This window comes from Hypomesus transpacificus, unplaced genomic scaffold, assembly GCF_021917145.1.
Source record: "Hypomesus transpacificus isolate Combined female unplaced genomic scaffold, fHypTra1 scaffold_336, whole genome shotgun sequence".
In the NCBI taxonomy this organism is placed as follows: domain Eukaryota; kingdom Metazoa; phylum Chordata; class Actinopteri; order Osmeriformes; family Osmeridae; genus Hypomesus; species Hypomesus transpacificus.
This window is the reverse complement of record NW_025813863.1, coordinates 43,890-69,421: the sequence shown is the minus strand read 5'-3', so window position 1 is coordinate 69,421 and position 25,532 is coordinate 43,890. Positions and strand designations below refer to the sequence as shown.

At 52.7% G+C, this 25,532-nt stretch overlaps 1 protein-coding gene across 4 annotated transcripts; it reads left to right on the top strand.

Moving 5' to 3' along the window:
• The first annotated feature begins 240 nt into the window (after positions 1 to 240).
• On the top strand, positions 241 to 25,532 carry cep162 (centrosomal protein 162). Of its 4 annotated transcripts, none has more exons than XM_047016287.1 (26): positions 241 to 829; positions 1,010 to 1,178; positions 4,844 to 4,984; positions 6,769 to 6,949; positions 7,152 to 7,219; positions 7,374 to 7,435; positions 8,167 to 8,197; positions 8,434 to 8,580; positions 9,017 to 9,316; positions 9,595 to 9,676; positions 9,877 to 10,093; positions 10,371 to 10,680; positions 10,939 to 11,090; positions 11,196 to 11,354; positions 13,834 to 13,965; positions 14,211 to 14,323; positions 14,559 to 14,664; positions 14,955 to 15,069; positions 16,789 to 16,973; positions 18,133 to 18,240; positions 18,442 to 18,657; positions 19,456 to 20,213; positions 21,012 to 21,153; positions 21,240 to 21,338; positions 23,147 to 23,281; positions 25,147 to 25,532. In XM_047016287.1, the coding sequence occupies exons 1-26, from the start codon at positions 773 to 775 to the stop codon at positions 25,357 to 25,359; spliced, it is 4,398 nt and encodes a 1,465-aa protein (XP_046872243.1). In that variant the 5' UTR covers positions 241 to 772; the 3' UTR covers positions 25,360 to 25,532. The 4 variants fall into 4 exon arrangements, with proteins under 4 accessions (XP_046872243.1, XP_046872247.1, XP_046872244.1 ...); XM_047016291.1 differs by having other exon boundaries at positions 7,371 to 7,435; positions 9,074 to 9,316; XM_047016288.1 differs by having other exon boundaries at positions 7,371 to 7,435; positions 19,462 to 20,213.

Here is a 25,532-nt window from a genome sequence, read left to right as displayed (position 1 = left end):
ACCTTCGCACCAGTAATTTCAGCAAATGCTAACATGTGTTTGGGCCCCGATTTGGTTTTGATTTACGTCATCACGTAATACAAAAAAAATAATATATATCACGTAATCTAGCGATTTTGAGCGACAATTCAGAGAGCCAATAACGACTTCTGGTGAGATTTTTTGGGCAACACTGCTAACGTAATTGGTGAACTTGGACAGCCACAAGGGCAGACCTCCCACCCGGGCTGCTGTCGCGGGAACTTCAGTGCAAACAAACATTAGTAGCAGGCTCTGAGCTAGCTTACCATCCAACCTAGCTTGCTTAGTTCAACTCTCATGTTCGACTTGTTAAATGAACGGCCAAACGTCCCCCTTTAAAGATATTGTGGTGGAATATTCCTTTACTCTGGTATCTTAGTGAAATATGTCATTCCATGGGTCACGTACACGTTTACGCTAGCTATGTAGCCTAGCTATATAGCTAGCACTAAGCTAGCATCTAAATATCTTCAAGGAGGCTAGAGATGCTGCCTTGCCAACACACACTTGTTGATAATCCTCTTAGTTATGGCCAAGTCGTAGCAACTGTCAAAACGGTGAAACCGGGAATGCATTAAACTAGCTCTCGCCCGATACGATTGGTTAGATCTGACGAAAACGCAAGTTATAGCTGTAGATCTAGTCATATAGTACTTCTTTAACAACAATTCGGAAGCCTTCGAAGTTTAGTTTTAATTTCAGTTAAGTGGGTTGCATTTTACAGCCTGCTTTTTGGAGTCCAGTTCGAATCATGTCACGACTAACTAAGGAAGAGCTGGATGAACAGTTCGAGCAGTTCTTGAAAGAGGTGAGTTTACACTGGTGCGTTTCATTAGCTAGCCAGTCTGTTCATAATAACAGTCTACTATTGTGGAAGTTCATCATATCTAACCAGCCCATTCCCGTTGTTACTTATGTAGACAGCTAGCATGTAATGTAGCTAGGTGCTGTGGTGCATGCGCTCTAAATCACAACCTGCTGCTTCCAGTCTGTTTCGGATGAGTCAGTGGACTTGGGTGGAACTGGCAGTGCCCATCGCTCCAGTGTTCTGGACAGTTTAGGCAAAGCCAGACCCGCTCCGAAACCCCAGAAGAAGTCTGCTGTCTCGGTGCCATGGTGGCAAGATGAGGATGACAGCGAGGGAGGACCTGGAAGAGGTACAGCACTGACTCTGCCTGGCACAAGACATTATCTTTTGTCAACTTAAAATGTGTCCCGTCGCTGCACTTTGTGTTGGAGATCCTGCTATTAAACTGTCTGGAGTCTACACCCATGGCTAGTTGATTTTGCACTTAAGACGTGTTGTTTTCGCTGGATTGTACTGGGCACTGCTACAGAGCAATTCGCAAAAACGTATACAACAGGTAGTTCAGACCTTGAAATCTGATTGGTTGACAGCTGTTGTACCATGACGACTCTTAGATGTATTTACGTTTCATTTATATAAACCATCACAGTTAGGTTAAAGATATTACTGTGCATCCACATTGATTATCAGTAAACGTGTTAATTCAAGAAACATGTTAAAACAATTTATTGCATCGTTACTGATAGTATCCACTTCATATTGTGTTTCTACTAGTTAACCAGTATTTCATTAATAAAGAAAAACTCTCAAATAGTCAAAGAGCTGTGCCAACGTTGCAATTCAATGAAGGCACCAAATTCTCTGAGTGAGATATTATAATAATTGTTTATGAATGAAAGCCATATTTTTTCTATAATTTTCAACCAGCAGGTGGGGCTGTATATCCATCTGATCGGCGTCGGTGGTGGGCGTAGTGTTGACAAAGGGACATCCATACGAGTATTTCTGCCCACAACATAGTACCATAACAGTTTAGAGTAATCAAAGACAGAGTCACGCTGGCCTGTGTATTAATAGAGGAAAGAGAACATGTAAAGGTCACTTTACTGCTTTCAGCCCGTAACAATTAATCTGGTCCTGCATTTCATGTCATGTTGCTATGAAGGCTGCCTGCTATTACTGCCCACTGTATCTTCTCTTCCTCTCTTTCTCTCTATCTCTCTATTTCTGTCCATTTGATCTTCTCTCCCCTTTTCTCTCTTTTTCTTCTCTCCTTTTGTCTTCTTTCTCTTTTCTCTCTCTCTCTCTCTCTCCCTCTCTCTCTCTCTCTCTCTCTCTCTGTCTTACTCCCCCTCTTTCTCGTCATCACCTGTCCCTTCTCTGTGTCCTCCCCCTGGTCCCAGAAGAGAGGTCTGTGAAGCGCAGATTCACCAAAGTGAGAAAGGCCCAGGCTGAGGACTCTCAGCAGGATGCCATCCTGCCTGTAACGGGCCCTCCTGAGGGTACGAGCCCAGCTCCACCCCTCCTCCCTCCTGAGGGTACGAGCCCAGCTCCACCCCTCCTCCCTCCTGAGGGTACGAGCCCAGCTCCACCCCTCCTCCCTCCTGAGGGTACGAGCCCAGCTCCACCCCTCCTCCCTCCTCAGGGTACGAGCCCAGCTCCACCCCTCCTCCCTCCTCAGGGTACGAGCCCAGCTCCACCCCTCCTCCCTCCTCAGGGTACGAGCCCAGCTCCACCCCTCCTCAGGGTACGAGCCCAACTCCACCCCTCCTCCCTCCTGAGGGTACGAGCCCAGCTCCACCCCTCCTCCCTCCTCAGGGTACGAGCCCAGCTCCACCCCTCCTCAGGGTACGAGCCCAGCTCCACCCCTCCTCCCTCCTCAGGGTACGAGCCCAGCTCCACCCCTCCTCAGGTACGAGCCCAGCTCCACCCCTCCTCCCTCCTCAGGGTACGAGCCCAACTCCACCCCTCCTCAGGGTACGAGCCCAGCTCCACCCCTCCTCAGGGTACGAGCCCAACTCCACCCTCCTCCCTCCTGAGGGTACGAGCCCAGCTCCACCCCTCCTCCCTCCTCAGGGTACGAGCCCAGCTCCACCCCTCCTCAGGGTACGAGCCCAGCTCCACCCCTCCTCCCTCCTCAGGGTACGAGCCCAGCTCCACCCCTCCTCCCTCCTGAGGGTACGAGCCCAGCTCCACCCCTCCTCAGGGTACGAGCCCAGCTCCACCCCTCCTCCCTCCTCAGGGTACGAGCCCAGCTCCACCCCTCCTCCCTCCTGAGGGTACGAGCCCAGCTCCACCCCTCCTCCCTCCTGAGGGTACGAGCCCAGCTCCACCCCTCCTCCCTCCTGAGGGTACGAGCCCAGCTCCACCCCTCCTCCCTCCTCAGGGTACGAGCCCAGCTCCACCCCTCCTCCCTCCTCAGGGTACGAGCCCAGCTCCACCCCTCCTCAGGTACGAGCCCAGCTCCACCCCTCCTCCCTCCTGAGGGTACGAGCCCGGCTCCACCCCTCCTCCCTCCTGAGGGTACGAGCCCAGCTCCACCCCTCCTCCCTCCTCAGGGTACGAGCCCAGCTTCACCCCTCCTCGTACCTCCTAGCCTCACCTGATCCTGCCTCACCACACCTAGCCTCACCTGATCCTGCCTCACCACACCTAGCCTCACCCAAGCCCTGACTCACCTGATCCTGCCTCACCAGACCCTGCCTCCCCAGGCCTTGCCTCACCTAACCCTGCCTCACCCAGCCCTGCTTCACCTCCTTGTCTCATTTTCCTTCTTATTTGTAAAAGTATTTTCTCGTCTTTTCTTCACCCTGGTTTTCCTCGTGTTTCTGCATGCGTTCCCCTCAGCCGTGAGGGCGGAGCCCCGCTTTAAGCCCACGCCCAAACCTCGCAGCAAGGCTCCGGATAGGCTGAGCCAGCTGGACAAGATTCACACAGCCAATCCGGAGGCTCCCTGGCCAGAGGAGGACTCTCACAGTGAAATACAGAGGAGCCCCACCAATGAAAGCTCCCACAATGCACCGGGAGTCAGGAGTCGTGACGAGAGCCCCTCTGGGGGTCCAGCGAGGGCCAGCAGTGATAGTGATTCCCAGAGCAGTGGAGACGGTAACATGACTGGACCAAACACCCAACTCCTGGTACCCATCTAGACTAGGTAGATAGACACACGAGGGCCGGGGGAAGTTTCCATCATCGACGAGTGTCACACCAAACGCGGGGGACGTTCTGGGTAGTTGCCATGGTAACCAGCTGCTCTGTGGCAGTTGAGACTTGATGAATGATCTCTCCGCTGTAAGAGCTTTTTATGTACGTTTTTCCCATTTGATCCTTCCCGCCCCCCCCCCCCCCCCCCTTCCTTCCTTTCAATGCTTTCATCTTGTTCTGGAAGATGGAGAGGAAAGGGGAAGCTCACTAATGCGTGTCTTGTTAAGGGGAGGAAACTTAATAGGAAGTAGGAAAGTAATTTCATTGACTTCCTTTTACCAAGCCACTTATTTTCCGCGGATGTGATGCCGGTCACAGCCTCCATTTCTGCCCAGCAGCCAGGGTTTGTGAAGCTGTGCTTACATCGGATCTTCTCTGCGTGTGTGTGTGTTTTCTGTGGATTACATTGGGTTAGAAGGGACTCTATTGAGCAGTTGAAAACCCTGACCAAATGCAAACGCTGCCAGGGTGCTGAGTCACGGCAGTACTAATGAGCTGACTGGCTCCAGGAGAACACTGTGAGCTCCTTTGTGAAGCTGTCTCATTCCCGACCTCTCTGCACACACACACACACCCATCCCCACACATACACACTCAACACACATACAAACACTCCCACACACGCAGCACCCACATACATCCGCACACCCCCCTACCCACACATACACCCCCCTTCCCACATACACCCACACACACACACACTCCTCTCCACACCCCCCCACCCCCTACACACACACCCCTCCCCACACACACACACAGCAAGCACAGCAGCAGAATGTCTGTCCTCACCAGAGGCTTGTTTGTCCTCAGGACTGCTGGGGTCTGGGAGAACCTTCCGGAAGTCCCTGAGGAGGTCGCAGCCCATCCAGGAGGAGGTGGAAGGGCGGCCAGAGGAGGAGGAGGCGGCGGAGGCAGGGGTCTCCTTCAGCAGAGACAGCCTGGAGCAGGAGGGTAGGTGGAGCTGCCGGTGAGATGTTAGACACAACCACCTCACAGGACAGAGGCTAGACTGATGGAGAACTGTCGAGAGGAGCAGGGGGGGGGGGTGCACTGTGTGTGTGTACTGTGTGTGTGTGTGTGTGTTTACTGTCTGTCTGTGTGTGTGTGTGTGCTGCACATGTGTGTCTCTTCTGTGTGTTTTATGCGTGTGTACTGTACTTGTGTGTAATTACAGTTTTTCACAATTGCTAAAACACGCTTCTTGAAACAGTCACCCATTTTCTCAACTGTAAACACAAAACCAAATCTTTAAAGTCAATTTCCAAAACCTCGTACTCCTCTGGCAAAATCAAGCGGAGATGGTTCATGCAGGGGACGCGAGACGGCGCCTCACTAGCAGCGCCTCACTAGCAGCGCGTCATATCACGTAGTAGGGGCACACCCTCTTAGCAGGGCGGGCTATTTAATCAGGATATGCAGAATGTGCTGCGCTTTGCTAGTGCGACACAGGATGCTCTGTTTAATCTGCCGTTTAATCCGTGTGAAATAAAGTATCAAATAAGTACTATACTGAGTCCTCCTGCCTGAATCAAACACTCGCCCCTAAACCATTTAACCTGTGCTCAAAATCAAACAAAACTTTCAGATCATAAACACAACCAATCAATATAAAAACACTATGAAGTCATTGTTAGACACGGCACAAACAAATGGAGAACACAGCATCCAGGGCATGTAGTTACATGTAAAGAAAGATTTGTTTATGTATACACAGTAAATGCATTTAGCAAAACATTTAATTTTACAGTAAACATCACAACTTACTACTGTCAACAAAGAACAAATTAAAAACGGTAAAAACCCTCTGGTGTGCTGGATCCAGCCTTGAAAACACTCCAATCCCATTACCTGTAGGAGATTTACCCTGGTACATGGGTTTCGGTCATAAACCTGTGTTTCAACACCCCTTGACACTTCCCTGCTGTATGACCGTGTTTAGCCTGTGTTCTGCTCCTCTCTTTCACCAACCGTCTCTGGAGGAGGGGATCCCTCACTGAATAGCTCCTCCCAACGTTTCTTCCATTCTTTTTTTAGTGAGTTTTCTAAGAGTTTTTCCTTGTCTTCCCTTGAGGGTTAAGGTTGTTTGAGGTTGTTTGAGTTCTATGGGCGTATGTGAAGCCCTCTGTGACATTGCTTGTAAAACGGGATAAACAAATACAGTATATTTGATTTGAGATTTTCCACTGCCATTCAGAGAAAAACTCTTCAATTGGGTTGAGAATAGGGCTGTATGGGCGAAGGCAAACATTTACAGTTAAAATGGTTGATGTTGAACTAGTCTCGTACAAGGACACCACGGTGAAAGCTGACATTGTCCCAAACCACCATTAGAAACAAGTGGGAACAATTTTGAGTCATTGTGATTTACAGATGACAACTGTGTTGTAGTTGTGTTTACTGTTTGCCGCCTGTGTTTACCATTTTGCAGCACAAGTGCATCACAGTGCAAAATGTGTTTAGTGAATGAGAATGGGTTTTGCCAAAAGAGTGGGTTTAGGCCTCTGAACATTTGATTCAGAGAATGGGGTGGAAAATGAGAATTGTGTATGTTCTCAAAACAGCTAAAATCCCATGTGAAATGCACTCATGAAAAGATATTATTGGAAGTAGCATCTCTCCCCTCCTCCCCCCTCTCCTCCTGCCTCTCTTTCCTCCCCCCTCCCTCTCTCTCACACTCCATCTCTCTCCCCTCCACCTCTTCCCCACACATTTATGTGTGTGCTGTGTGTGTACAGATCCGTTGCTGGCGTCAGGGCGGGGCGGGGGCCTGGGGGGCGGGGGCCTGGACACCCTGGAGGAGGAGGAGGAGAAGGCTCGCTTCTTCGCCCGCCTGGAGGGTGGGCCCTCAGCTGTGGACTACAGCAGACTCAACAAGGAGCTGGAGTCCACCAGCTCCACCACCGCTACCACACTCAGGTAACACTAGCAGCTCCACCACCGCTACCACACTCAGGTAACACTAGCAGCTCCACCACCACACTCAGGTAACACTAGCTGCAGTCTGTAACAGCCTCTACTGTCGTCAGTCTGTAACAATCTCTACTGTGGTCAGTCTGTAACAACCTCTACTGTGGTCAGTCTGTAAGTGGTTAACTTTACTGTGGTTATGTTTCTGCAGGAAAGCTGAGCAAGTGGTTGGGCTGGAGGATAGAGAACAGGATGAGGATGTGGAGTCTGAGTGGCCAGGTGAGACAGGAAATGAGCTCACTGCATTAGTTATGTCTCCAGCGTCTCTCTCTCTCTCACGCAAATGCACACCTAAACACAATATACAGTACATACATATTCATACGTGGAGCTCACCAGAGTCTCTCTGATTGGACGCTGTGTGTGTCAGCAGCCTCCCCTCACTACAGCGAGGACTTCGAAGATGAAGGCAGCGCCCGCGAGGAAAAGGAGCAGGTGATGTGGACATACAGCCAGAGTCATGGATGTTCTGTTGACATACAGCCAGAGTCATGGATGTTCTGTTGACATACAGCCAGAGTCATGGATGTTCTGTTGACATACAGCCAGAGTCATGGATGTTCTGTTGACATACAGCCAGAGTCATGGATGTTCTGTTGACATACAGCCAGAGTCATGGATGTTCTGTTTACATACAGCCAGAGTCATGGATGTTCTGTGGACATACAGCCAGAGTCATGGATGTTCTGTGGACATACAGCCAGAGTCATGGATGTTCTGTTTACATACAGCCAGAGTAATGGATGTTCTCTGTACATAGGGTTGGCTATAGGTGCTGAGGGTTTACTATAGGGTTGGCTATAGGTGCTGATCTGTGAAGACCTAACATTGCTGGTTAAAACAGGCTTTACAAACACAATTTGATTTGATTCTCGTCCTCTGTCAAAGCCCTGCCTCGCAATCTTTTAGAGAAAGTAAGAAGGCACTCGTTTCTACAAACCTCTGACTGTGTGATAGTGATTGGTGTGAATCTGGTGCATGTTGACACTCACAGCTGAAGCTAAACCCTCTGCTTCTCCAAGCGTCCGTGGAGAAAGACGCAAGGCTCCATTCAGCCTCACAGCGTGGGGCAGCACTTCCTCATTGATTGTGATTGGCTGAGAGAGGGGTAAGGCCACTGGAAGCTCCCCAATCTCAATCTGTTTCTTTCTCCGTTTGTCTTCCAGAAGCCGCTGAGACCAGCCATGCTCGCCAGAGGTAGAAACGAAATGATCTCAATCCTGGTTCTCTGCTCTTGTACCCCTTATCCACCAAATTGACTCAGCTTCTTGTTATCTGGAGAACCAGCCCACAATTCCACCAGTGTGTGTGTGCACATATATATATATATACACAGTTATGACTAACTCTCCAGACTAGCTCGGCCCTTGATGTGGTCATGGTTTGCACTGGCATTGACTGTGGTTGCTGCTCTGACTCCTGCTCTCTCTCAGTCTCCCTCCACGATTCGCTGGATTCCACCTGTGAAGTCCCGCCCACAGGAGAGAGAGGAGGGGCTGGAGAGGAGGAGGAGCAGGAGGAGGAGAGGAGGAGGACAGAGGCCAGGGACACAGCAGACTCTCTGGAGACAGCTCTACCAGGTAGCTCCCCCACCACCCTCCTCTCCAGACATGGAGGATAGAGAGGGGGGGGGGGGGGTGTACCAGTGTGTGTGTGTGAGCCAGTGTGTATGTACCTGTGTATGTGTATGTGGACCAGTGTGTGGATGTGTGGTGATAGGTTGTTTATATATGACATATTTATACATCCAATTTCAATTTATTCAGCTGAAGGTTATAACCAAATCGTCCAACAAAACAGCGCATGTTATAATCACTGCAAGATAAGAATGACTGTTAGCTCGAATGGTCACCACGGTACTTATCGCCTAGAAACGGTCTGAGTCTCAAGTCCCAACCAGAGACCGTAGCGCGGCCTCCCCGACGGCGGTTCTGAATGTGGTCTGTGCTCCTCCCCCAGCCCTGTCCCACGGCCAGAGTGGAGGCAGTCTGAATGTGGTCTGTGCTCCTCCCCCAGCCCTGTCCCACGGCCAGAGCGGAGGCAGTCTGAATGTGGTCTGTGCTCCTCCCCCAGCCCTGTCCCACGGCCAGAGCGGAGGCAGTGACATGGAGGCCCTCCACGAGGCCTACCGGCAGATCAGCCAGCCTGCGGAGGGCTCCGGGGGCCCCCAGCTCCCCGCTCCCCAGCTGCCTGCTCCCTCGGGGGGCAGGGACAGGACCAGCAGCCCTGGGTCCCCCCCGGCCACCACCACCACCACCCCCCCTGTACCAGGGGCCCCCAGTGGGTCTCTCAGGGCTGCCTCTACCTCCGGATCAGGTGGGAGTGTCTGCCGGTCCCCTCTGGCCCCCAGCCGAGCATAGATTGACATGCTTGTGAGGTTGAATTAGCTGAATTTTCCCTACGTTAGACTGCTGTGCGTGTGTGTGTCTGATTTGTGTTATTAAAAGCAGTTTGTTTAATTCAGTAGTTTGTGTGTGCGTGTGTGTTTGTGAGAGAGAGAGTGAGAGAGAGGTGTGTGTATGTGTCAGATCAGTGTTAGTTAAAAGTGGTGTGTGTCAGGTCTGTGTTATTAATAGTGTGTGTGTGTGTGTCAGATCTGCCAACAGCAGAGGAGCTGTTGAGACGCATCATGCCTGACACTGACGACAGCAGAGGATTCACACTGCAACCTATCAGGTACACACACATACATACACACCAAGCACACACACACACACACACTGAATACACAGAGAGAAGGGAGCTCCCAGATGAGAGATTGGCTTACCTGTCTCATCACACACTCAGTGTCTGGAGAGTGGAGACACACACGCACCCAAACCCTACCTCAGTGTCACATGAACCTGCATGCGGCCTCCTGTGTGTCCTCTCCACAGCGGTGCTGAGCTCCAGCCTTACAGCCCAGGCAGGTCTGGGGAGAGGTGCTCCCCGCAGATGAGCCCCCGACGCTGGGCCTCCGCCCCCTCCCCTGACCCCCCCTCCCCAGCCCCCCGGCCCCCCAGCATCAGAGAGGAGGTGTCCAGGCTGATGCAGGAGGGGGGGCTCTGGCCCCCGGACCTGCTCTCCTCGCCCGGCACAAACCAGCAGCGCCAGGTTAGCCAACACGCAAGCTCTTAAAGGGCCGGTTGGTGAATCCAACATTCACCTAACAACAACAATGACTAACTTAAAGGGCCATCAAACCACAATGTGACATGATTGTTGTGAGTAACTAGAAGGCTGTTGGAAGGGAAGAGGAAATACACCTTTCACTGTCCAGTTATTTTTGCTGCTTTTATTTTCTCGGGGGATTGGCACTAGCACAGATGCAAGGTTGTGTTTCCCTCCCGCTAGTTATCAGTCCCACCAATGATGCTGTGTGTCTCCTCAGGTACCTGGCTGGTCTGCCGCCTCTGGTCCGCCCAGCGCCCCCCAGAGGAGAGGGAGAGGAGGGGGGAGGAAGCCTCCCACTGTGGCCCCCCGGAGCCCCGGGCCAGGCAGACATGGGGCTGGGGCTGGGGCTGGGGCCGGGGGGAGGGTAATGTCTGGGGCTGGGGCTAGGGCTGGGGTGAGGGCTGGAGCTAAGACTGGGGCTAAGGCTGGGGTGAGGCCCGGGGCTGGAGCTGGGGCCAAACCTCCATCAACCCTGGACCAGACGAGAACCATCAGTTCCAGTCCTGCTCCGTCTGAGCAGACACAAGGTACCAGACACACACCTCGTCTAGACAAGCGACTCTGGAAGTCACTCTCCATGGCTCGGATTAGGTCGATCCTTTATGTCGCTTCATGTCCCACTTCATATTTCCACGCCACTTCAATTCGACATTCGAATAGTTCGACAGACGCTTTGATCCAAAGCGCCGTACAGATACGCACACATGTTGACGTGCTTGTAGCTAGCAAAGACCTCCCTCCAGCGTGTGTTCTGCAGGCTCTCAGAGTGAGCGTGTGTTCTGCAGCTCCGCAGGCTCTCAGAGTGAGCGGCGAGCTCGTGGCGTCCGTCCAGTCCTTCGCCGCCTTCCTCCAGCACCAGATCGACACCGGCGGGCGCCAAAACACCGCCAACGTCTCCCGGGAAACCAGGGAACGCCCCGAGGGTGGAAGGAGAGAGGTGAGAATGAGCTGACCTCACGGGTGATACTGCTGGGATGTTTTGGGAAGGGGGGGGGGATTTCACACGCGTCACGCTGTCTTCTTCTCCTGTGCCGCGTGGCAGCCTGGGTGGAGGGAGGAGAGCAGGGCTGAGGAGCGGCCCCTGGTGGACAGGGTGAGACTGCAGTCTGACCAGGACAGAGAGGAGGGGACTGCCAGAGACCAGCTGACCCAGCAAGAGCTCAGCTCTCTGAGACAGGAGAACTTCCTCCTTCAGAGCAAGGTACACACACACACACTTCATTTATTAACGTATATTTGATATATGTCACAGATGGGGGCGCTGGGGCCTCCACTTAATCTAAATCGCTACTCTGAGGAGCGAACCGTATCCCCACTCCAAAGATGACGTCAGCACTTCAGGAATCGGGATTTAAAAGATATAATTGTATTACATATTAAAAAGGGGAGTCTTTAATGTCAGGTCGCTTCGAAAGGCTCTTGCAGGGGGTCTGGGGACCTGGGTCAGCTGGTGGACCTGGGCCAGCTGATGGACCTGGGTCAGCTGATGGACCTGGGTCAGCTGGTGGACCTGGGTCAGCTGATGGACCTGGGTCAGCTGGAGGACCTGGGTCAGCTGGTGGACCTGGGTCAGCTGATGGACCTGGGTCAGCTGATGGACCTGGGTCAGCTGGTGGACCTGGGTCAGCTGATGGACCTGGGTCAGCTGGTGGACCTGGGTCAGCTGGTGGACCTGGGCCAGCTGGAGGACCTGGGTCAGCTGGAGGACCAGGGTCAGCTGGTGGACCTGGGTCAGCTGGAGGACCTGGGCCAGCTGGAGGACCTGGGTCAGCTGGTGGACCTGGGTCAGCTGGTGGACCTGGGCCAGCTGGTGGACCTGGGCCAGCTGGTGGACCTGGGTCAGCTGGTGGACCTGGGTCAGCTGGAGGACCTGGGTCAGCTGGAGGACCTGGGTCAGCCTGGAGGACCTGGGTGTGTGGTGTGGTGTAATCAGTGCTAAAACTGTGTAAACTTCCAAAGTTACTCAACATGGGCACTCGACACAGTGGACTCGCGTGTACCAGTGAACAAACAGTGAAGGAACTTCAAACGTCAGTGCGCGAGTGGGATGAGCAGTCCGGGCAGCAGAGCTCCACGATCTGGCTGGGGAGGGTTGGCGGTATCCTGGCGTTGGCGTGAGCACTGCTTCAGCAGCTCCACTGTCTTTGGCTCCTTTGGAACGGGGCGCCGTGTTCAACAGTGTCCCTGCTGCTTCCAGTCTCGCTCCTTCCAGTCCTCTCCTGCTCGCTGAGCGTCACCTGTCGTTTTAAAAGCATTCCCAGTTAGTTGGATTCGATTGTTGACGATCTTGGATTGTTCGGTTCCTTCGAAGCTCATCCTGGACTTGCTGTCATAGCAACAGGTCCGTAAGCTTAAACCTGCTCGAGAGCTGGTTTATTTGATGTAAACACGATTAGATTGAAGCTTTACAAGCAGAGGCGATACAGGAAGTCTGTCACAGACATGTCTTGCCCGTTTTTACTACAGGAACCTGTTGCTGAAGGTGCAAGAATAATTAGCAGAATTTAACATGAAACTGAATGAATTGCTCATTGCGTGATAGATAGGGTCCTTAAGCACAGCGCGATATGCTAGCCTATACTTTTTGAGAGGATCGCCTATCGTTTTTTTGTGAGGGTGTCATTTACATCATACATGTGTTGAAACCACATCATATGACATTAAAGATGATAAATAAAAAAATAAAAAAAAACATAGGCCTAGCTTACTGTAATAAGTGATAAAACGCGTGGTCACTACTGTACATTTAATTTGGTCTGCTACTTTTTGTCAGCCTTCTGTCTTGGATTTTCCAGACTTTGAGGTGTTCCCTGGCTTTCTGATTAAATCTTCAAAATCGGAGTAACTTTCGAGCAAGCTGTTGCGGCAAAAACAGGGCGCTCTTTTTGGCCAAGGTGAGCAGCCATAGACTTATGTGAGCAGCCAATAGCAGCGTTGCTGATCAAGGTTTCTACTATCGATACATACCCCCTTTTAGACCAACGCATTACTCAATCCAGCTATACTAATTATAAACAACATGGGTGTTCAAAGAACCGAATTAGCCAGATCCTGATTAGCAAGATGATGTCATCTTGGATGTGTCATTTGATCTCGGATGTAATAAGCGACGTACGGAGAACGGACCCCTGGTCTTTCAAGAGTTCCAAAACCTTGACTTGCAACACAAACTTACAAATATAAAGATTATCAAGGTTGTGAATAGGTAAACAAGTATGTTGCACAGCCAATGAAACATTACGTAAGTAAATGAAAAGGGAAAAAAAACAAACATGTAAGTAAGGTTCTCACTTAAGTTTCAGATCAGGTTATGTCACTGTTCATGTTGCCATGGCACTAAATCAGCTCATTTATTTAGCTGCTCTTTGCGTGCTTGTCAAAGGCGGAGAACAAGACAGGGGGGGGGGTGCCACTTCCAATAATATCTTTTCATGAGTGCATTTCACATGGGCTTTTAGCTATTTAGCGACAACATGTTGTTGTTCTGGGTCTGTATTCAGCATGTCAGGTGCTCCTCTGGTGGTCTTTAGAGTTCTTCAGAATCCTGTTCTCTTCTCTCCGCCCTCACACTCTCTCGTCCACGTGTTTGTGTATACCGTATGTCTGTGTGTGTATTTGTGTGTGTTTATTCATGTCCTAATGAGTGTGTATTAAGGTGTGTGTGTGTGTGTGTTCCCCAGCTGCACAGCGTGGAGGAGACCAGCAGGAGGGGGAGGTGGTGTGTGGATCCCTCAGATCCTCTCTCTGACAAGATCCAGCTGATGGAGAAGGAGATGAACAACCAGGAGACCCTCATCCAGGGATACCACCAGGTCTGTGTGTCTCTCTCTGCCTGTCTGTCTGTCTGTCTGTTACCAACAGGTCTGTCTCTGCCTGTCTGTGTCTCTGCCTGTCTGTCTGTCTCTCTGCCTGTCTATCTCTCTGTTACCAACAGGTCTGTCTCTCTTTCTGCCTGTCTCTCTCTCTTTCAATCTCTCAGTTTTTCTCTGTGTCTTTCTGCTTGCCTGTCTCTCTGCCTGCCTGTGTGTGTGTGTGTTCATGTCTGTGTGGCTTGCAGGAGAATGAGAAGCTGTACCAGCAGATGAAGTCCCTGCAGGCCCAGAGGAAAGTGGACGAAGAGGCCATGTTCCTGGAGAACCAGAGGCTGCTCAGTGAGCTGGCCCTCACCAGGTCACTTTACACACACACACACACACACACACACTCACTATCTCTCTCATGCTCTCACAGACACACACACACACACACACTCACTATCTCTCTCATGCTCTCACACACACACACATTCTCTCACCCACTTACACACATACTATCTCTCGCTCGCTTCCACACACACACACATTTTGTAAGTATTACATTGCCAGTGATAACAGATCAATATAAAAAGCATGTCTCATGTGAACAGGGAGCAGTTGAACAAGAGCAACATGCAGAGGACTGTGGGAAATGTAGGCGTTGTGGACCAGAGTCAGCGAATCACAGAGCTGCTTGGTCAGATCCAGGCTGCAAAGGTGAGCACGCCTCACCTACAGTCTGGACTCGGTTAACAGCAAGGCCCTATAAATAATTGGGATCTCACTGTAAAGCCCTATAGATAACTGGGCTCTCACAGCAAGGCCCTATAGATAACTGGGCTCTCACAGCAAGGCCCTATAGATAACTGGGCTCTCACAGCAAGGCCCTATAGATAACTGGGCTCTCACTGCAAGGCCCTATAGATAACTGGGATCTCACAGGTTGTGTGTGTTTGTGTTTTTGTGGATGTATATGCGTGTTGATGTGCGTGTGTGTGTGTGTGTAGAGGGTGGAGGCCAGGCTGGTGGAGGAGACCTCCAGACTGAAGCAGGAGAAGCAGGGTCTGGAGGTGGACCTGCAGGTGATGAGGAAAGAGAGAGTCCAGGCTCTCACCTCCACAGGTGAGGCTGTCTAGGGGCGTGGCCACAGATCATGTTTCTGTATATAGGAATATATTAATACCATATTCATGTAGAAAAGGCATAGTTTTCCTACCAAAGTGCACTAACAACCTTTCAAACTGTCTGCACCAAAGAAACAGTATGCTTTGCTTTAAAGAAACAGGAAATGGTGTTTGAGGTAGCTGCTTTTGACAGCAGAAGATACGTAGTTCTAACAGTCCTCCATGGTCAGGGTCAAGGAATGGGCAGTCTTTTTCCAGGCACAGTGCAACAGTGACACCTCTACTGCAATATCACACTGTACAGAACAACATCATATCTGAAGACTTTACAAATGCTCCTTTTTGAAATTGACCCCGTATTACAAGCGTCTTCTAAGCGTAACGCTACATTATTCCAGGGGCGGAGGTTTGCTTTTCAAATGTGGAAATGTGTGACGATGTGGCCGTTAAATCAAATCAAATCGATCTGTACAGCCCTTTTTACAAGCAATGTCACTGAGGGCTTCACATGCGCCCATAGAACTGCCCCTCAACCATTGCACCTCAAGGAAAACAAGGAAAAACTCCCAGAAAAACTCACTAGAGGAGAAAAATGGAACAAACCTTGGGAGGAGCACTTCAGAGAGGGATCCCCTCCTCCAGAGACGGTTGGTGAAAGAGAGGAGCAGAACACAGGCTAAACAGAGTCATACAACAGGGAAGTGTCAATAGGTGTTGAAACACCAACATCCAGTGTTCCACTTGGATCAGAGTTGGTAAATGTCAGTTTAAGCAGAGGTAGCCAGAGGGCTGGGGACTGTGATCGGTGCAGCATCACAGGCAGTGCAGCATCACAGGCAGTATCACAGGCAGGGGGGTGAGGAAAGGGACCGGGAACCGCTGTTCTCCGTCAGGGAGATCCATGTCCACATGACGACTAGATCCAGCTTTGGCAGACTGTCACAGATCCATGTCCACTTGGCAACTAGATCCAGCTTTGGCAGACCATCACAGATCGATGTCGACTGGCGACCAGGTCCAGCATTGGCAGACTGACGACCAGGCAGATGCTGACAGCTCAAATCCCCCACACCACAGGGGATGTGTGGAGGGGGGACGATAGAGAGGGGAGAGCAGGGATTAGAGAATGCCAGGAGCAGCTAACAGTTACGTTGATATTTAGAACGAGGTCCCCACCGGTCAAGTGTGGACTAGTGCAGCAATTTAGCAGAGCAAAAAAGGGTATCTGATGCAGCCCTAGACACTAAGACAGTGCCAGCCCCCCTCGGTTGGAACATGAAATCTGTTCCAGGGGAAAGAACTATAAAATAAGAATGAGAATGCCCCGCCCCCCGTCGTCTCCAACTAGCAACAGAAACAAGAACAGGAACAATATACAGTAACAGGTTTACTTTATTTATAAAATTTAAGTTATATGATACCTATGCAGACATATAGATGCATTATTTGTAATCTAAAAGCTATATATGAAACATATACAGACAAACACACACACACACTTCAGGTTTGCATTATTTGTAGTGACATTTTCAAAGCACACACACACACTTTATTAGCTGTAGAACTGACTAAACAGAAAAGTTTTAACCTTTTGAATGTCAAATTTTCCCTTAAATCCCATTTTTTTTGTTTTCTACAAGTTTATAGTGACACCTCAGGTAACCACATTATCCCTGCCTCCCCCCCCCCACACACACACACCTAATGCCCCCCCCAGGCCAGGCAGGATGGGAGCAGCAGGCAGGCTGGGAGCAGCAGAGGCTGCAGGAGGAGAGGCACTGTGAGGAGGTGTGTGCTCTGACCAGGAGGCTGCAGTGGTACGCTGACAACCAGGACCTGCTGGACCGAGACACAGCCAGGCTGAAGGAAGCCACGGAGGAGATCAGCAAGCTCACCCTGCAGGTGGGTGGGTGGGTGTGAGAGAGGGAGAGGGAGAGGGAGAGGGAGAGGGAGAGGGAGAGGGAGAGGGAGAGGGAGAGGGAGAGGGAGAGGGAGAGGGAGAGGGAGAGGGAGAGGGAGAGGGAGAGGGAGGGGGAGGGGGAGAGGGAGAGGGAGGGGGAGGGGGAGGGGGAGGGGGAGGGGGAGGGGGAGGGAGAGGGAGAGGGAGAGGGAGAGGGAGAGGGAGAGGGAGAGGGAGAGGGAGAGGGAGAGGGAGAGGGAGAGGGAGAGGGAGGGGGAGAGGGAGAGGGAGGGGGAGAGGGAGGGGGAGGGGGAGGGGGAGGGGGAGGGGGAGACTGTGTGGTGTGTGAGAGAGACAGTGTGAGTGAGAGATTGTGTGTTGTGTAAATGTATCATTCAGTTGCACTTTGAGCACAATCAAGTTAAAATAGCTTTTTTACTCTTGTAAAAATGTTTTGCCATTGTAAACAAGTTTGTGCTCTAGTAAATAATGTAATAATAAACGGAACTGGTTGTATTGATATGAAGGGTGATGAAACACGGAAAACTCACACGAACAATTCATGGTTTAAACGACAGTTTAAGGCAGATCACAAATGGTCAGAACCCAGAATCGACCAGGCTAGAGCAAACGTTTGCTCAAAGAAATGAAGCAACAATAGTTACCTTTGTTGAAATTGTATAATTTGGGGGGGAATGAATCATGTAGTGAATGTCAAATCCAAATGCTACATGGTGCGTCAGTTGCTCCTCAGATGCTGAAAATGTTTGCTAGCTCCATAAAACATTGCCATTAACAGGCAAGCGGCCGGACGTGTGAGGATGTCGGATATGGACTGTGTGTGTGTGCTGGTTGTGTGTGCTGGCTGTGTGTGCTGGGTGTGTGTGTGTGCTGGGTGTGTGTGCTGGCTTTGTGTGCTGGGTGTGTGTGTGTGCTGGGTGTGTGTGCTGGCTGTGTGTGCTGGGTGTGTGTGTGTGCTGGGTGTGTGTGCTGGCTTTGTGTGCTGGGTGTGTGTGTCCTGGGTGTGTGTGTGTGCTGGCTGGGTGTGCTGGGTGTGTGTGTCCTGGGTGTGTGTGTGTGCTGGCTGGGTGTGCTGGGTGTGTGTGTGCTGGGTGTGTGTGTGCTGGGTGTGTGTGTGCTGGGTGTGTGTGCTGGTCCCAGGTGGAGAAGCTGAAGGCAGAGGTGGGGAGGAGTCGAGCTGCCCAGCGACAGAGCAGAGCCCAGGAGAGAGCTGCTGACGCTAGGAGGACTCAGGACCTAGAACGCCAAGTACGCTGGGATGAGTCTGTGTGTGTCTGTGTGTGTGTCTGTGTGTGTCTGTGTGTGTGTCTGTGTGTGTGTGTGTCTGTGTGTGTGTGTCTGTGTGTGTGCTGTTAACCTGCTACCTGCTAAAGAGGAACATTAGTTCTCGACGGTTCTCCCCGTGTTCTCCTGGCTGCAGTGTAACATGTTGAACCCCTGGTTCTCCAGGTGAAGGAGCTGGAGGCGATCCTGAAACGCAGGAACCCCAACTCCCTCCCAGCTCTCCTCTACGCCGCCGCCGCCGCCCAGGAAGAGGAGCCTCCCACCCAGACAGCCGCCCTATGGGAGCGCCGCGTCCACAGGCTGGAGGCGGAGCTGGAGGGCAAAGACGACGACGCCAAGAGGAGCCTGAGGACCATGGAGCAACGCTTCCAACGCATCAAGGTACAACACTGGATCCTTGCAAGGAGCACTCACCACAGCTGGGTACAACACTGGATCCTTGCAAGGAGCACTCACCACAGCTGGGTACAACACTGGATCCTTGCAAGGAGCGCTCACCACTGCTGGGTACAACACTGGATCCTTGCAAGGAGCGCTCACCACAGCTGGGTATAACACTGGATCCTTGCAAGGAGCGCTCACCACAGCTGGGTACAACACTGGATCCTTGCAAGATACATTTTGTATATCTGGGCACAATACTGGATCTGTAACACTTTCAAAGTGTTGTCGATAGGTATTTGTTCCTCCTGAGTACCACAGTACTTTGAGTATTCGAAGCCCTTTCTTCAGTTTCTGAAACCTAAGTACTGTGGTGGTGACCACTGCACAAGGCCAGCCCGCACACACACACACACACACACACTCAGAGCTGATCTATATCCTCACACACACACACACACACTCACACACAGAGCTGTACTATATCCTCCACACACACACACACACGCACACACACACACACACACACACAGAGCTGATCTATAACCTCACACACACACACTCTCAGGCAAGGCCTCCATTCACCCATCTGCATGAGTCGTGCCTCAATTCATGGTTCGTTCAAATGCTGGAGGTGTAGGAGGAGAGCCAGGAGTGTTATGAACACTGTCAGCACACAAGGACTCCCGGACAGGAAACTGAGATTTGGACTGTAGATGGGAAGGATATTGTTCATATTGTGTGTGTGTGTGTGTGTCTGTGTGTGTATGTGTGTGTCTGTGTGTGTGTGTGTGTCAGCTCCAGTATGAGCAGCAGATCTCAGAGCTGGAGCGCCAGGTGGCTGCTGGGACCGGCTCGTCCGAGTCCTGGGCGACCCGGGTTCGACTCCTGCAGGAGGAGCTGGGCCGGCTGCAGGAGAGCCAGCAGAGCCGGGAGCAAGCCCTGCAGGACCAGGTCCACCTCCTCCAGGACCAGCTCTCCCAGCGAGACCAGGCTGGACCAGGAACAGGGCCAGGAACAGGGCCAGGACCAGAACCAGGACCAGAACCAGGACCAGGACCAGAACCAGGACCAGAACCAGGGCCAGGAACAAAACCAAGCCTAGAACCAGGACCAGGCCGAGGCCAGCGTAGCCCCTCTCGCCACCAGCTCCAGACCGAAGCGGCGCAGGGCGCCCGGATCGAGCGTCTCACCCAGGAGTTGGCGGCCAAGACCCGCAGCGTGCAGGAGCTGACCCGCACCGTGGACCGCCTCCAGAGAGAGAGGAGGACCATGCTGGGCGGCCCGGCGCCCGGCCTCAGGCCCGGGGACCCCCGGAGGCCACCGCCTCCCCCCAAGGCCCCGGCCGGCCCGGCGGAGCGGGGCGAGGCGGCCTTCCCCCCCACCCTGGACGAGAAGGCCTACCAGCCCACGGCGTTCGCGGGGAGCCACATCTCCGAGGTGCTGCAGGAGAAGGAGGCGCTGCGGGAGAAGCTGGAGAGGCTGGAGGGGGAGAGGAGACAGGAGGGGCTGGCCCTGAGGGAGGAGGCGGCGCTGGCCCGAGAGGAGCTCCGCAGGTGGGGCTCGACACCAGGGGCCGTCTCTTTAACACTGCACGGGAAGCTAGCGGGAACAGATAGAGACCCACACACACAGATATATATATATATACACACAGAGATGTACACACACCTACACACACAGAGATGTACACACACGTGTGTATGTGTGTGGGAGGATAAACACTCCACTCATTCAGCAGACAGTACACACCAGCTAACAGACACACACACTTCCAGTTGCTTAGTGTTTTGACAAGCTGAGAATCTGCAGCCCCCGCGCTGTCATTGGCCCAGGCAGCCCCCAGCAACCACCAGCAGCCCCCAGCAACCACCAGCAGCCCCCAGCAGCCACCTACCTGTAGTTAGTGCCAGAGGAATAATCCCATCAGATAGGCATGTATTAATATATAATACCTATCCATACATAATCCATACCTGGAGCAGCCCAGCATGAGGCCTGGTTGGCAAAGTGCTGTACAGTACAGGGGGGGAAGGAACAGGAGCATGTGTGAGCCTCTGCTGGTGTTTGATGTGTGTGTGTGTTCCTGTGTGTATGTGACGTGTGTGTGTGGGTGTGTGTTCCTGTGTGTATGTTTGTGTGAGTGTGCGTGGTTCCTGTGTATGTGTGTTTATGCTTGTATTCATGCATGCGTGTTTATATGTGTGTGTGTGTGTGTATATGACATGTGTGTTTGTGTGTGCGTGTGGTTCCTCTGTGTGTGTGTGTGTGTGTATATGACATGTGTGTTTGTGTGTGCGTGTGGTTCCTCTGTGTGTGTGTGTGTTTGTGTGTGTGTGTGTTTGTGCGCCCAGGCTCCAGGAGAGCTCGGCGGAGCAGCTGTCGTGTCTTCAGCTCGTCCACCAGGGGGAGCTGGAGCGCCTGCTGGCCCGCCACGCCCTGGAACACTCCTCCTCCAAGCTGGCCCAACTGACCAATCACATCGCCACACAGGAGGTAAGGGCTAGGGCTCACCTCAGGGGGAGGGAAAACGTGGATTTGTTATGGAACTGAATTCTGAGTGTGTGTGTGTGTGTGTCCAGGTGGTGGTGCAGCACCTGCGTGAGCAGTTGAAGGATCTTCAGGGCACCAAGGAGGCACTGGCCGTGTCCAAGCTCAGAGAGGACGCTCTTCAGGAGCAGGTGGGGGCTCCACAACTACAACCACACTGACTCTCCACAACCACAACCGCACTGACTCTCCACAACCACAACCAGACTGACTCTCCACAACCACAACCGCACTGACTCTCCTCAACCACAACCGCACTGACTCTCCTCAACCACAACCGCACTGACTCTCCACAACCACAACCGCACTGACTCTCCACAACCAGAAGGGATGGATGGATATAGTTCTCTCAATGCTTTCTCAATACATTTCTACTGTGCTATCAGGGTGCTGTTCATTCCAGGCAACGTTCACAACCACAAAGAATGTTACTGTCAGCCAACCACAAAGAATGTTACTGTCAGCCAACCACAAAGAATGTTACTGTCAGCCAACCACAAAGAATGTTACTGTCAGCCAACCACAAAGAATGTTACTGTCAGCCAACCACAAAGAATGTTACTGTCAGCCAACCACAAAGAATGTTACTGTCAGCCAACCACAAAGAATGTTACTGTCAGCCAACCACAAAGAATGTTACTGTCAGCCAACCACAAAGAATGTTACTGTCAGCCAACCACAAAGAATGTTACTGTCAGCCAACCACAAAGAATGTTACTGTCAGCCAACCACAAAGAATGTTACTGTCAGCCAACCACAAAGAATGTTACTGTCAGCCAACCACAAAGAATGTTACTGTCAGCCAACCACAAAGAATGTTACTGTCAGCCAACCACAAAGAATGTTACTGTTTCCAATCCTGAGCGCACTCCCACACTCTCTCTCAGCCTGCTGTTGTCTCTGGCTGTGCCTCGCCCATTCTCTCTCTCTCAGCCTGCTGTTGTCTCTGGCTGTGCCTCGCCCATTCTCTCTCTCTCAGCCTGCTGTTGTCTCTGGCTGTGCCTCGCCCATTCTCTCTCTCTCAGCCTGCTGTTGTCTCTGGCTGTGCCTCGCCCATTCTCTCTCTCTCAGCCTGCTGTTGTCTCTGGCTGTGCCTCGCCCATTCTCTCTCTCTCAGCCTGCTGTTGTCTCTGGCTGTGCCTCGCCCATTCTCTCTCTCTCAGCCTGCTGTTGTCTCTGGCTGTGCCTCGCCCATTCTCTCTCTCTCAGCCTGCTGTTGTCTCTGGCTGTGCCTCGCCCATTCTCTCTCTCTCAGCCTGCTGTTGTCTCTGGCTGTGCCTCGCCCATTCTCTCTCTCTCAGCCTGCTGTTGTCTCTGGCTGTGCCTCGCCCATTCTCTCTCTCTCAGCCTGCTGTTGTCTCTGGCTGTGCCTCGCCCATTCTCTCTCTCTCAGCCTGCTGTTGTCTCTGGCTGTGCCTCGCCCATTCTCTCTCTCTCAGCCTGCTGTTGTCTCTGGCTGTGCCTCGCCCATTCTCTCTCTCTCAGCCTGCTGTTGTCTCTGGCTGTGCCTCGCCCATTCTCTCTCTCTCTCTGTCTGGTAAAAGCTCTCTCCCTCCTTTCCTCCTCCCCCTCCCCCCTGTGGCTGACCACTGTTCTCTACATGCTAGGTTCACTCCTTGAATACTTGCTTATGCATCATTCATTCAGTACAGAAAAACCTATTCATGTCCTTATTCATCTTCTTCAGAAGTGATGGATGGATAGATAGAGTGGTATATGAATGTCATTCCGGGGGTCAAAGTCAATTTCACAAAGGGCCACACTGGGAAATGAGAAGAGAGGGATGGTTGGAAGGAGGGATGGAAGGCTGACCGTGTGTGTGTGTGTGTGTGTGTGTGTGTGTGTGTGTGTGTGTGTGTGTGTGTGTGTGTGTGTGTGTGTGTGTGTGTGTGTGTGTGTGTGTGTGTGTGTGTGTGTGTGTGTGTGTGTGTGTGTGTAGCTGTCCAGGCTGCTGGAGGACCTGAAGCAGGCGACGGAGGCCCACAGCCCCCAGCTCAGACACTTCCTCAGCCTGGACAGGAAGATCCACAGCATGGAGGTCCGACACGCTCAGAGGGAGAGGGAGCTGCAGCAGGTACACAAACACACAGACACAGACTGAACACACACACACGCTCAGACTGAACACACACGCTCAGACTGAACACACACGCTCAGACTGAACACAAACACACAGACACAGACTGAACACACACACACGCTCAGACTGAACAGACACGCTCAGACTGAACACACACGCTCAGACTGAACACACACACACGCTCAGACTGAACACACACACACGCTCAGACTGAACACAGACACGCTCAGACTGAACACACACACTCAGACTGAACACACACACACGCTCAGACTGAACACACACACACGCTCAGACTGACCACACACACATGCTCAGACTGAACACACACGCTCAGACTGAACACAAACACACAGACACAGACTGAACACACACACACGCTCAGACTGAACACACACGCTCAGACTGAACACACACGCTCAGACTGAACACACACACACGCTCAGACTGAACACACACACACGCTCAGACTGAACACAGACACGCTCAGACTGAACACACACACTCAGACTGAACACACACACACGCTCAGACTGAACACACACACGCGCTCAGACTGACCACACACACATGCTCAGACTGAACACACACGCTCAGACTGAACACAAACACACAGACACAGACTGAACACACACACACGCTCAGACTGAACACACACGCTCAGACTGAACACACACGCTCAGACTGAACACACACGCTCAGACTGAACACACACACACGCTCAGACTGAACACACACGCTCAGACTGAACACAAACACACAGACACAGACTGAACACACACACACGCTCAGACTGAACACACACGCTCAGACTGAACACACACACACGCTCAGACTGAACACACACACACGCTCAGACTGAACACAGACACGCTCAGACTGAACACACACGCTCAGACTGAACACACACACACGCTCAGACTGAACACACACACATGCTCAGACTGAACAGACACACACGCTCAGACTGAACACACACACACGCTCAGACTGAACACACACACACGCTCAGACTGAACACACACACACGCTCAGACTGAACACACACACACGCTCAGGATGAACACACACACACGTTCAGACTGAACACACACACCACACGTTCAGACTGAACACACACACACACAGCCCTGGAGGGAGGAGACCTGCTCCAGCGGGTGATTACTGATGCATACACACGCACACACGCACACACACGCGCACACGCACGCACACACGCACACATACATACAAAAGGAGCATACAACAGAAATTACAATATTTGTTTAGTGTTTAGTATGCCCGTCTCTTACGGCCCAGGTAACCAACAACCCATCACCCCTCCTCCACCCCCCTCCCCGTCCTCTCCACCCCCCCTCCACACCCTCCCCCTCCTCTCTTCTCCTCCCCCCTTCCCCCTCCTCTCCACCCCCCCTCCACACCCTCCCCCTCCTCTCCACCCCTCCTCCACCCCCCTCCCCCTCTTCTCCACCCCCCCTCCACACCCTCCCCCTCCTCTCCACCCCCCTTCCCCCTCCTCTCCATCCCCCCTCCCCCTCCTCTCCACCCCCCCTCCCCTTCCTCTTCACCCCCCCTCCACACCCTCCCTCTCCTCTCCACCCCCCCTCCCCCTCCTCTCCTCCCCCCTTCCCCCTCCTCTCCACCCCCCTTCCCCCTCCTCTCCACCCCCTTCCCCCTCCTCTCCACCCCCTTCCCGCTCCTCTCCACCCCCCTTCCCCCTCCTCTCCTCCCACCTTCCACCTCCTCTCCACCCCCCTTCCCCCTCCTCTCCACCCCCCTTCCCCCTCCTCTCCTCCCCCCCTTCTACCTCCTCTCCTCCCCCCTTCCCCCTCCTCTCCACCCCCCCTCCCCTGCCCCAGGTGGTGGGCCGGAGGCTGCCGGGGCAGCAGCAGGGGGAGTCAGGGGAGGTGCAGGCCTGGCGGAGGCTGGCCCAGGAGAGGAGCCGCGAGCTGGATGTGTTCCGCCTGGAGCTGGACTCCATCCTGGACATCCTGAGAGCGCTCCAGCAGCAGGGTGTGGTCATCCCTAGCCCCGCCCACCTGGGCGGAGCCGGCGGAGCCTGGACCACCTGACACCCGCGCTCGCTCTCGCACACGCGCTCACACACATGTTCACACACACACCTTCCCACAAACACACCATCTGTGCTCATCTCTTTCATGGTCTTTCTCCCACATGGACACAAACACACTGTTCTCGTTCTCTGTCTCTCTCACACACACATTACACAGCTGTCTCTCTCACA